The 12,862-nt window shown below is 37.1% G+C and overlaps 2 protein-coding genes and 1 long non-coding RNA gene across 8 annotated transcripts in view; 2 read left to right on the forward strand and 1 right to left on the reverse strand.

Moving 5' to 3' along the window:
- The window catches only part of LOC119555515 (gamma-aminobutyric acid receptor alpha-like), a 31,491-nt gene that overhangs the window by 11,154 nt on the left and 7,475 nt on the right, over window positions 1-12,862 (forward strand). The gene's annotated exons all lie outside the window — the stretch shown is intronic.
- On the forward strand, window positions 3,773-4,531 carry LOC119555521. Its single transcript, XM_037866946.1, has 2 exons — window positions 3,773-4,078; window positions 4,134-4,531. Exons 1-2 carry the CDS (start codon window positions 3,829-3,831, stop codon window positions 4,409-4,411), a joined length of 528 nt encoding a protein of 175 aa, XP_037722874.1. The 5' UTR covers window positions 3,773-3,828; the 3' UTR covers window positions 4,412-4,531.
- LOC119555522 lies at window positions 9,844-12,715 on the reverse strand. 3 transcript variants are annotated; one of them, XR_005219892.1, is made up of 6 exons: window positions 12,568-12,706; window positions 12,350-12,511; window positions 12,210-12,288; window positions 11,129-11,255; window positions 10,848-11,020; window positions 9,844-10,491 (listed from the first exon to the last, which is right to left on the reverse strand). It is a non-coding gene; the product is annotated as an uncharacterized LOC119555522 (long non-coding RNA). The 3 variants fall into 3 exon arrangements; XR_005219893.1 differs by having other exon boundaries at window positions 10,848-11,015; window positions 12,350-12,715; XR_005219891.1 differs by having other exon boundaries at window positions 12,350-12,715.

Below are 12,862 nucleotides of genomic sequence, written 5' to 3' on the forward strand. Positions count from 1 at the left end.
GTTACATAGATTTATTCACTTTAACGATTTAGCCAATTTCATAAAAATATCGATGTGATCGAAACCGATTTACATTTTCCGGCTTCGACTTTTAGTTGGCCGTCCTGCGAACGCGTACGACAACCCGTCGGCGGTCGACCCTTCTCTGGGTTTGTCCAGCCCTCCGGCGACTGCCCCCTTCATTCCGGCGGACGACCCTGCGTCTGATTATGACACGTCGGCGTCGGTGCTTCTTCTTCGTGGCGGCTGTGGTGGTGGTGGTGGTGGAGGAGTCCGTGGTGGTTGTGGTGGTGGTGGCGGCAGTCGTGGTGGTGGTGGTTGCGGCCTCGGTGGAGGATGTTGACGAAGCGGAGGAGACCTGGCTGCTCTGCAGGATCAGCACGGCCAGGACGACCAGGGAAAGAGCCAGGAGGGAGCGCATTGCGATGGTGTTCTTAGTGGATCGGGAACTAATGTCAATGGACCGAACGGGTGTATATTTATAGTGCCTAGGAGAAGTGTTTGGGTCCAAGCAAACACAGATGTGTTCCCTCAGAGTATCTATGGTCTTTCTTACAGTACGTTTCAGTATTTACTGGGCTTTGTTGATACTGTTTACACCAACTTGGACGTAATTGGAATATTTACTTTTACGTAGAGCGGAACATACGCATACTTCTATGTTCATTCCAAAATTTCCCAAATTCTTAGAAACAAATTAAAAACATTCCTGTTGACAATTCAAAAGAAATAATTTGAACAAAGTCAGGTGTTATATACACTTGCACTACCAAAAATAGCTAGATTTTGGGACTTATTATACACGTTACTCTTCTTATTGTATGATCCGATTTGAAAAAATTTTGGCACGTAGATATATAGGTATCGATAATCAAAACAAAATATTATAATTTGAGCGCTAGACCGGTTTTTTTTTGTTATAGACGTTTTAAATGAGATTTTTTTTTGCATTTCATTTTCCAACTACATGCCAAAATGGTTCAATTAGGGCCATTCAATAAAAAGTTGTAAGCCAATAAAGTGTGCAATCTTGGGAACAGAAGCTTTTCTGCTTTTATATCTCTATCTACCTTGCACTCCCCTTAGCTGAGTAACGGATATCTGATAATTGATGGCATCGAATATAGCGTTCTCCCTTTTCTTTTCTTCTTTTGGCTTCCTTGCCGGTAGAGCTGGGCCTTTCCAACCAACTTTACGTAAATACTATTTATTTTAATTTCACCGCAATTTTTGTAAAACTGTTAATTTGTCCTTGCCCCAAATATCGCGAAAAAATTGACCTCAATGGAATGCGATTTCTTACGAATTTTGGCGCTAATGTTTTTCCGCGGAAATGGATGCTTCTCTTGTATTTTAGTTTCAAAGTAGCCTTGCCTAAGATTTTAAGTGTTGTGCAATAAGAAACATGAGTTTTTCATTTGTTGTCAAAATAAAAAACATTCTCAAAAACCCGACAAGAATCTTTAATTGTTTTTATAGCAGGCCGGTTCCCACAACCGCGAATAAAATATCCTCGATGCACAGTGATTCTTTAAGAACTCACGTGACCAAGGATGACCACCACAAGACTTTGCAGTGGAAATCTAAAAAATCGAGGTCCAAGGAAATAAATTATTTTAACATTTAAGGGGTCATAGACTATTTTCTTTCTTGGTAAGTCATGACTCCGAGAGTAGAAGGAAATATTGTTATTATTATTGTTATTTCGTTTCTTTAAAAAAGAATACTTCAAATTGCAATTCAATTTCAGAGCCAGAGATTGGACCTATTCCTTTTCGCTGACAGTATCGGTGGATTCTGATACTTATTCTACCTTTTACATAATTTTCCAAGAGTCTAATACAGTGTGACGATTTATACTTTGGTTAACGATAACTCCTTTATTAAAATATAAACAAAAAAGTAAGGATGCCATGTTGTTTATTTCAACAATATTAATAATGAATATAACAACTTTTTCCCATAGTTTACTTCATAATTAGGAAAAACTTAAAAATGTAATACATTTTGTTCCACAAAAGTGATGATACACCTTCTATAAAGTTAACTAAAAGTTAATTAAACCGATTTAAATTAAATTTAATATTTCGTGCGGTATTCCTTTATTTTAATGACTTCATTAAGTCGTCTTGGCATGGATGAAACTAATGCTTCCAGATAAGATGGGTCCATTTTGTTTCACTCCTCCTGTAGCGCTGCCTTTAGATCCGTTTTATTGCGAATCTCGCGACCCCTTATGTTTTTTTCAAGTTGATTCCATACGTGCTCTATGGGGCTTAGGTCGGGACTCTGCGGAGGTGGTTTAAGCAGGTGCGGAACATTATACAGCAGCCAGAGGCGAGTATTTAAGGCCGTATGTTTTGGATCATTATCTTGGTAAAAGTTAAAAGATGATCCAATTCCAAGCTTATTTGCGCTTTGCTTTAAGTTCCTTTTAAGAATCTCGATATACATTTTGTGATCCATAATTCCGTAAATGAATTCCATGTTCCCGACGCCTGCAGAGCCCATACAACCCCAAACCATTACTCCTCCTCCACCGTGCTTTACGTTTTAATCGTATATTTTGGTTTATAGGCATGACACGTGCGGCTTCTTGCGTGGTGTATATGAGCCAAAGCCGAATTCTTTTATTGTCCTACAGATCGTTTCTGGGTGGAAAGGTTCCTTGTCCACAATGAGTTTTATGGTGCGTTTGTCCTTATCACTCAATTTTGGTGGACGGCCACTTCTTCGAGTATTTTCAATCCGACCCTCGTTTTTAAAACGCCCTATCACATGTTGGATTGTGGACCGGCTTCTAGACATAATTTTAACTATTTCTGCATAGGATTTTCTTTCTTTTACGTGTAAATTTAAAATTAATTTTCTTTCCTCAACCGTAAGCTCTTTACGCGACATTTTTGTGGCACCTACTCAAGTTTGATGTGCCAAGAATTGCACCAATGGAAAGCAAGGCACACAAAAACATAGGAAAAAAGAGCCGTTACAATTGTCAAAACACAACAGATACGATCGCGATTATTCTTAAATGTATCATCACTTTTGTGAAACAATATGTATTAAGTTTCTAAGTTTTTTCTAATTTCTAAGTAAAGCAAGGGAAAAAGTTGTCATATTAATTTGTAATATTGTTAAGATATCTGAAATAAGCAACATGGCATCCTTACTTTTTATACCCGTTACTCGTAGAGTAAAAGGGTATACTAGATTCGTCGGAAAGTATGTAACAGGCAGAAGGAAGCGTTTCCGACCCCATAAAGTATATATATTCTTGATCAGGATCACTAGCCGAGTCAATCTAGCCTTGTCCGTCTGTCCGAATGAACGCTGAGATCTCGGAAACTATCAAAGATAGAGAACTGGGATTTTAGATTGAGATTCCGTAGCCTTGTACGCAGCGCAAGTTTGTTATGCGAATATGCCACGCCCACTCTAACGCCCACAAACCGCCCAAGCCTGTGGCGCCCACAATTTCTATGCTAGATAATGAAATGTATTGGTTCCGTCAATACCTATCGATTGATAACGCTTAAATCTGTCTACCGCCGGTAGGTGGCGCGTTTCAATCTCGCTTTGCTGCTTGCATATCTCCATTTTCCTTTGCTCCCTTTAGATGAGCAACGGGTATCTGATAGTCGAGGTACTTGACTATAGCGTTTTTCCTCTTCGTTCTTCATCGATTGGTGTATTACTCGCTATGATCAGATCATCACAGCTGATTTTTATTTCTTTAAGCTTTTCAAAACCAGTTGTCCTTGAAATATACGTTATTTTAAAGTCAATATTGTTTTTAGAAAGACGGGGCCAAAATTGTTTTCCCTCAAAATGTCTAAAATTCGAAAATTTAGTTTTCTGATTCACGCTCTTTTCCTGTTTACCACATGTGCCTCATTTAATAAAGAACTTGTAATGTGTGGAGACTGTACTAAGTACAATAAGGGCATATGCATAATTAAAAGTGATGTGGACCATGTTGTGATTCAAGAAGAATCTTTGCTATCGATGGGTTCTTCTGAACTTGCCCCGCTAACCGCGGACTTGGACGTGTGCATTCCTAGCAATATGACAATTGATGGTGAGCTATAATACGGCAGCTAATACTTATTGATTTAACAAACATTTTCTTACAGCACAAGATGGAGAATTCCTATATATATGTGTTTGGTCACCCGAACTTGGTTGTCAAATGTTAATACCTAAAAACAATAAGGACGATTTTATTGGGTGTGGGTCGTGCCAAATGGACGAATTTGTTCGAATAGGCTGTCCGTGTGAGAAACCCGTCTCAGATTCTGGCAAATTCAAGTGGAAATCGGGATCAAGGCAACTTTACAGCCGATCTCTGCGTATTATGATTGCTGCTTATTTTATGCAGCAGGCTATGACACAAAAGCTATGTGGGCTTTAGACATGAGTTCAAGATAATGTTGTCTTCACCAAGACCTTATCGAGTTCCCAAGCAAGTGCAGACTGCATTCCGGACTATTTTGTTTTGAGGAATAAATAAATACTTCAAGTAAATAAATAATTTTCGATTTGTTGTTTCAAGAAATAACGAGAGAAAACTCTTGAGTCGACTATTAGATACCCGTTACTCAGCTAAAGGGAGGGCGAGAGAGATGAAGATATACTGGCAGAAAATCGGCGTTTTTCACTAACACACCTAGCCTATAGCGCCCATTAATCTAAAGCGCCCGTTGCGGCATGGTGGCGTATTAGTGAAATCAGGTGATATGCTGCGTGTGGTGTGCAAGCTAGATTAAATAAGCAAATTATTGATTTTTATTTGGCTATAACTTTTTAATGAATGATGGTTATTGTTAGTAAAAACAAAAAAATATTCTTTACAAAATATTTAAAAAAGTGGGCGCTAGACGGGTTTTAGTGTTATGGTAGTTTGTGGGCTTTAGAGGAGGCGTGGCACATTGCTGATGCGGAAACGCTTCCTTCTACCTGTTACATACATTCTGACGAATCTAGTGTACCCTTTTACTCTACGAGTAACGGGTATACCAGCATCTTCCTTGGTCCTTGCATTTCTATAGCCGTTACTCGCAGAGTAAAAGGGTGTATTAGATTCGTCGGAAAGTATGTATCAGATTTAAGGATGCGTTACCGACCCTATAAAGTATATATATTAGGCCGGGTCTGTGCCCCAAAAATCGCGAAAAAATTGTGGCTCCTGCCTTTTTTCTTGCTTACTAAATCATTGCAACGCATCTCCGCAAAAAAATTTCTGCGCGTAAATTCAGTAGAAATCGCGATCCATCGACGGTAATTTTTCGCTATTTCTGGGGCACAGGCCCCTGTTCTAGACTAAAACCGCGCCACCTAGCGGAGGGTAGTGGTATCATTGACCCAACAAAGCCTGTATAGCTTACACCCAAAAAAAATCGTCATCAATATGCCATTATTTAGGTGTCAATGTGAACTATTGAGTGTCAAAAAATCTTTGATACGAAGAACATCAAATTGACCCTAATATAGGATCACTTTGCCACTTAAAAAAAGTTTTCTACAAAAAAGCTTTTTTGTCAAGAAAAAGCATTTTGCCGCTTGATAAAAAGATATAGGCGTGGCTCAGAGTGCTAGCGCATTGTTTTTGATACACGGGCCTGATGGTTAGTAGTTCGAGTCCCGCTCATGACAAACTTTATTTTCTTTTTTATTTAAAATCTGGAAACGTTTTAAAAAGAACTTTCTTATTACAATTGATAGACAAATGTGAGATATTATTCTTAACAAGGGAGAACGCTATAGTCGAGTACCTCGACTATCAGATACCCGTTACTCAGCTTAAGGGACCAAAGGGAAATGGAGATATGCAAGCAGCAAAGCGAGATTTAAATGCGCCACCTACCGGCGGAATCAATAGGTATTGACGAGACCAATACATTTCAGTTAAAATTTTTTATCTAGCATGAAAATTGTGGGCGCCACAGGCTTGGGCGGTTTGTGGGCGTTATAGTGGGCGTGGCATATTCGCGTAACAAAATTGCGCTGCGTACAAAGCTACGGAATCTAAACCTGAGATCCCGATTCTCTATCTTTGATAGTTTCCGAGACATCCACGTTCATACTTACGATTTTTTAAAGTTTGTGGGCGTTAAAGTGGGCGTGGCAAACTTATTTTTGGGTCAATCGATAGGTATTGATGAGAACAATACATTTCAGCTTGCGCTGCGCAGGAATCTCAGGAATCTGCATGCCTAATCCCAGTATTGTAGCTCTTCTAGTTTCCGAGATCTAAGCGTTCATCCAGACAGACACACAGACGGACAGACGGACATGGCTAGATCGACTCGGCTAGTGATCTTGATCAAGAATATATATACTTTATGGGGTCGGAAACGCTTCCTTCTGCCTGTTACATACTTTCCGACGAATCTAGTATACCCTTTTACTCTACGAGTAACGGGTACAAAAATCGTAGAGCATCGGCGCGCACTTGAACCGGGGACCTTTCGCACCAGAGACAGACAAACAATCAAAAAAAGCTTTTATCGGTATCGAAGTATCCACGGTTGTTGTCAAATTGACACTATTTAGGGTCAAATATGATTTTTCAAACAATGTAGTATACTTTTGATACTTATTTAGAATCAAATTGATCCCAATAATATGATCCTAGGTGTAGTGTCATTTTCACCCACACTTATCAAATTGACACTTCGAAGATTTTTTTTGGGTGTCGTAACATTAATTTGTACATCTTCGCAAATGTATCGCAGAAGTTTGCAACGCAATGAAGGAGACGACTTAAATGAGAGTTTGTTCTTATTATCAATACCCACCTAAATGCCCAAAATAATTGATATCGAACCATTCATTATAAAGTTTTAACCAAATAATAATTTTTTTCTTATTATTTTTCCACCAATTTTCTGATCGTTCCGATGGCAGCTATATGATATAGTCGTCCGATTTTGATAAAATTAAATTCGATATTCAGATCTAACTAAAAAAATGTTATTTCCAAGCGTAGGAAAAAAAACCAAAGATATAATTTTAAAAAAATTTGTTTTTTTGTAGTTATTATTATTTTTGTTTGGAGAAATTTTTTGCATCAAAAAATTTCAGTTTTCAAGACGAGGAAAAAAGTTTAAAAAGTAGATGTTTACCTAATTTCGTCCTTTATTATACTGAATAGTACTGAAAAGGTTAAGAAATGTATTGTATCATTTAAACGGCATTTAAATTACCTTTCCATTGATGCCAAAGTTTAGAAGAAGTAAGTTCAAATTATGAGTATATTTAACTTTTGTTTCGTCAAAATACTTATACCGACTAGTGTATATACTACCTGCAAAATAAAGAAGATTTTTGGGAAAGTTTTAGCCCGATAGCTTTAAAACTGAGAGACTAATTTGCGCAGTAACGGACGGACAGACGGACATGGCTACAGACGGTGGCCGTTGAGAAATCACAGTGCAGATACGTCACTATATATTCTTGCGTTGCAAACTACTGACTGAAATCATAATACCCTCTGCAAGGGTATAAAAATAAGACGCTGAGGAACTCAAGAAATACTATATGTTAGTTAAATTACAATTAAAGTTGTTCTTTATACTATTCTATGCAAGTTTCAAACTAAAATTGATCACGCTATCAAACCAAAAACACCTATTAAAGCGGTAAAAAAAAATAGTGTCGATTGCACCTTCAACATAAAGTTCTGATATCAACTTTTGTGACGCTTCAGGAAGATATTTAAGCTTCTAGCAACACGAGCATTTTCTGTTGTAGCGTGCCGAACCAAAATCAATGAATTCAACCACCCTAATAAACTGGGGCACCTTTCCCTTATGACCACAGCATCTCCAATTTTCTTAAATTTTGCTTTTGCACTTTCAACACTCCTTTTCCCAAATCAACTGAAATTTTTAAATGAGTTGCAATGCAATCATTTTAGTATTTGCGATGCCTTTTGATTCGTGAATAATTCGTTATGATCGGAACATCACTGCAGATTTTCAATTTCTAGTAGTAGCCTTCGTCACTCCGAAACAAGGCTGCTACAAGCATATCATAAAAGTATAAATTGACTTGCAAGATCCATTTAATTGACCGTGCTCAAAAAAATCATTTTTTGTTTTATTGAAAAATTAGGAAACAAATCATTTGCGACATTTAACCTATATTAGTGGTTCTGTTTGTCATTCCAAAACACGCCCTGTTAACTTGCACATTGGGAAAACTAAGATAAGGGTTAATATAGTGAAAACATAGCTAAAAGCCTTTCCGGTCCTTAGCATTAAAAATGTATTCTATATTTGGGAAGAAATCAACGAATTGTTTACGTGGGGATTAAATAAAATATAATATTTGCCATCCTTTTGCTTTCCCTTCTGTATAAGTTTCCCAACTACCATATATTGAAGGGCACCACAGCATATCAACAAATTTTTCCTAATACTTATCCCAAAATATAGGATCGTTTATCACACGGACAATTCTCAGTGCATTAGAAATAGTGGCTACGAAAAAAAGGATCATAAGCAGTCCCTACTATTATGCAGAATCACGCATAGAACGCTGCACAACCTTCTGCACTTCGATTTTGAGCACATGATTTCATATTGTTTTTAAAAATATGTATAAATGTATAACATTGTATTGAAAAATATTGATACTCGCAGTGTTTTTCAACGATAAATTCGTTTAAAAACGTAAAGAAAAATGTTCAGAATTTTTTACATTTGATGACCTATTTTAAAAGTTTCCTGTGATCGGTCATAACTTTTAAGTAAAAATTTTATTCTATCATTAAAACTGCAGGAGCCACAGTTTAAAACTTTGTATAAATCCATAAATTAAAGTTAGCAGAAATTCGATATTTTGCAAATTTATTTGGAGCTCTATGAAATGAGCATAGCACAAACTCAGTAACAGAAGGACGGTCAGTCAAACTAAATCGACTCGGCTGTGGATCCTGATCAGAAGCTTAGCATGTTAAATATAAAATCTGTAGATCACTTATTTATGTTCTTACCGTATTCTCATGTTCTAATCTGGGGTAAAACCTTTGTTTAAGACTCAGCCTATTTCTTACCGTTATCAGTAATTAATTTCCAAAGTGAAAACTGTTTTGGAAAGCATTAGAATTAAGCTTTTACGTACGGAAGGGTGGGGAAGTGAGGTGAAACCAACCTGCCCTTTATGAGCAGCTGGAGAAAGTAAAGGGATTGTGCGTAACAATGAAAGAAACCTCGCATCAAATAAGACCATTCCGTTAAGGTTAAACAAGTTCTCCTTGTGTAGAAAAGGCAAGGAAAAGCTGATTTAAATTTCACTGGGTACCATTTTGTACCATAATAAGTTTTAAATGAGTTTTTTCAAGGTCGGGCAACATCGACACCTTTACTGCTTTAGAATTGATAAATAATGATTCTAAAGCCGTTACAATTTTGATACTTGCAGTGTTTTTCAACGAATTCAACTGTTCAGAATTGTATTTACATTTGGTGAGCTATTTTAAAAAGTCTCCTGAGATCGGACATATAATTTCAGTAAAATGGCTATTCTACCAATAAAACTCTAGGATCCACAGCTTACAACTTTGTGAAAATGCACGAAATCAAATCAACAGAAAAGAAGACCACTCCTTTTTGTGTGCTATGATAAATGTTTTCCTTTACAGAATTCGAGCTAAAAAGAATTCTCCTTGCGTGAAAGAAGACAGGAAAAATGTATTTACACTCCATTTGGTATTTATATTAGCCCATGCTATAAAAAGCGCTTTCTTTTTACTCTAATTAAATTTAATTGAGTTTTTTCGAGGTTGGGCAACATCAACACCTTTAAAAGTGATAAATAATGATTCTAAAGCCGTTAATTTAGTGATTGATTTATTTCGAGTAAACATAAGCATGATAAAATCTTATAGACGTATTTTTAGTTGATAGCTCAGTTGGCCGTCCTGCGAACGCGTACGACAACCCGTCGGCGGTCGACCCTTCTCTGGGTTTGTCCAGCCCTCCGGCGACTGCCCCCTTCATTCCGGCGGACGACCCTGCGTCTGATTATGACACGTCGGCGTCGGTGCTTCTTCTTCGTGGCGGCTGTGGTGGTGGTGGTGGTGGAGGAGGCCGTGGTGGTTGTGGTGGTGGTGGCGGCAGTGGTGGTGGTGGTGGTTGCGGCCTCGGTGGAGGTTGTTGACGAAGCGGAGGAAACCTGGCTGCTCTGCAGGATCAGCACGGCCAGGACGACCAGGGAAAGAGCCAGGAGGGAGCGCATTGCGATGGTGTTCTTAGTGGATCGGGAACTAATGTCAATGGACCGAACGGGTGTATATTTATAGTGCCTAGGAGAAGAGTTTGTCTCCACGCAAACACAGATGTGTTTCCCAATTCTTACAATACCTTTCAGTATTTACGGGGCTGTTTACACCAACTTGGACGTAATTGGAATTTTTACTTTTACGCAAAGCGGAACATACGCAGACTTCTTTGTTGTTGTTGCTATTCATTCAAAATTTTCCAAACTCTGTCGAAGAAATCGAAATAATTACAATGCGGTTTCAGAATGAAATAAACGTCGGATATAATCTGACTGGCAATCTCTATTATAAATAAAAAGGGAGTTTATAAATTTTCTACTGAGGAAAAAACGATTTAAATTCAAGAAAAAAATTTCTTGACCTAAGACCGATTTTATCCTGCAATACCATTTGTTTTTAAACTAAGAATTTTTTACTTAACATTTGTTTTGATTTAAATGAAACTAAATACCTGCTCAAATTTTCTTATATTTATATTTTTTGGTATCCTTTAAAACTGTTTAAAATTCACTTAAAAATTACTACATAAAGGCAGTTTAAGCAATAATACTTAGTAACTTACCAGAAAGGATTTAAGTCGAAACTAGAAACTTTTTTCAGCCGACATTGGTGCTGTGCCCATATTGCCTTCGGCCGAAGAGCAACTTTAAAAACAGTACAAGTAATAGGAACCTTTTCTATTTGTATGATTCGGTTGCGAAATCTGTCTAAGTCAGTTCCAGATTATAAACTATCCTGTGGAGAACCAAAATGAATAATTTGAAGTTAGGGGTAACATACACTTGCACCACCAAAAATTAATTTATTCCTGGATATTAAGCAATTCAAATGGCGTATACTCACATTATTAATTGTGAGTCATGACAGTCATCAAAGGTTCACCATTAAAATCTCGTATATTTCATTTTATCTTATTTCCGGCGTTCGTCCATATAATCGCAAATTCGGAGCACGGAGCAAATGTGCACAACTAAGTAAATGAATATACAATATAAAAATCACTTAAGGTCAGAGCGGAGACTAACTCATTTAAATGCACCTTTTGCACCTTTCAGATTACTATCAATTATAACTGTTAGTTATACCCGTTACTCGTAGAGTAAAAGGGTATACTAGATTCTCGAAAAGGAAGTAGCAGGTTACGGAATCTAAAGTGAAGTGGGCGTGGCAAACTTTTTTTTGGGTCAATCGATAGGTATTGACGAGAAAAATACATTTTATCAAAAATTTCTATTCTAGTGGGCGTTAGAGAGGGCGTGGCGCTCTGCTGAAACAAACTTGCCCTGCGTAGGAATCTCAGGAATCTGCATGCCTATTGTATTGTAGATCTCAGCGTTCATACTGACAGACGGACAGACGGACATGGCTAGATCAACTCGGCTAGTGACCCTGATCAAGAATATATATACTTTATGGGGTCGGAAACGCTTCCTTCTGCCTGTTACATACTTTACGACGAACCTAGTATACCCTTTTACTCTACGAGTAACGGGGTACAATTATGTCGCTTAGTTAATAAAATAGAATTTTAACTGTGTAACAGCAGGATCATAGTTTACCGCCTAAAACGCAAAGTTGCAATAATAGTCAAATAAAAATTAAAACCAGAGAAACGCTATATCCGACTATCAGATACCTACACAGAGAAAATTATGACGTTCTCCAATATAGTATTTGTATTCTCAATGTGAGGATGTACTGAATTTAAGTACACATTTTTCGAGAAATTTGTACTAAAAGTGAGTATTTTGCACTCAAAGTGAGAATTTTTGTTCATGCTGAATTTTTGAGTACAAAAATTCTCAATTTGCATGCCCAAATAAATCATTTTTTATTTACTAAAAATTGGTCTGCAAGTCATTTGCCACAATTAACCTGTTAGTGTTTATGTTTGTTATTCCATATTACAGCTTTATTTACTTACCTAATGGAAAAATTAACCCAAAGTTTGTTATTGGAAAAACATAGCTGAGACACTTTCCGTTCTTTAGCATTCCCATATTCTATGTTGAGGAAAAAACAACGAATAGTTTAAATGGGAACCACATTAGATATAATACTTACATTATTTTTCAATCCCCTCTGTATAAGTATCCCAGCTAAAATATACGTCATGCAAATCAAAGTATCTATAATTACCATAATCAACTGAAATATTATACCGACTTTGACAATTGCGTCTGTCGGAAAAATGGGTGTGCTATCCGCTAAGGCAAGTCTTAAAGACTGAAAAATAACACCTATAATATTAAGGATTACGAAAATAGTCCCTACTACTATACAGAAACACGCATAGAACGCGGTACAGCCTTCTGCACTTCGATATTTATTTGAACATGATTCACACATTGTTTTTAAAAATAAATGAATAATATGGTGTTGTACAATTTTGATACTTGCAGTGTTTTTCAACGAATTCAACTGTTCAGAATTGTATTTACATTTGGTGAGCTATTTTAAAAAGTCTCCTGAGATCGGACATATAATTTAAGTAAAATGGCTATTCTACCAATAAAACTCTAGGAGCCACAGCTTACAACTTTGTGAAAATGCACGAAATCAAATCAACAGATAAGA

This window comes from Drosophila subpulchrella, chromosome 3L, assembly GCF_014743375.2.
Source record: "Drosophila subpulchrella strain 33 F10 #4 breed RU33 chromosome 3L, RU_Dsub_v1.1 Primary Assembly, whole genome shotgun sequence".
Lineage (NCBI taxonomy): Eukaryota > Metazoa > Arthropoda > Insecta > Diptera > Drosophilidae > Drosophila > Drosophila subpulchrella.

Coding starts and splice junctions, on each gene's coding strand:
- LOC119555521 (XM_037866946.1), top strand. CDS start 3,829: ATGTCTAAAATTCGAAAATTTAGTTTTCTGATTCACGCTCTTTTCCTG. Junction 4,079..4,133: donor TAGCAATATGACAATTGATG/GTGAGCTATAAT, acceptor ATTTTCTTACAG/CACAAGATGGAGAATTCCTA.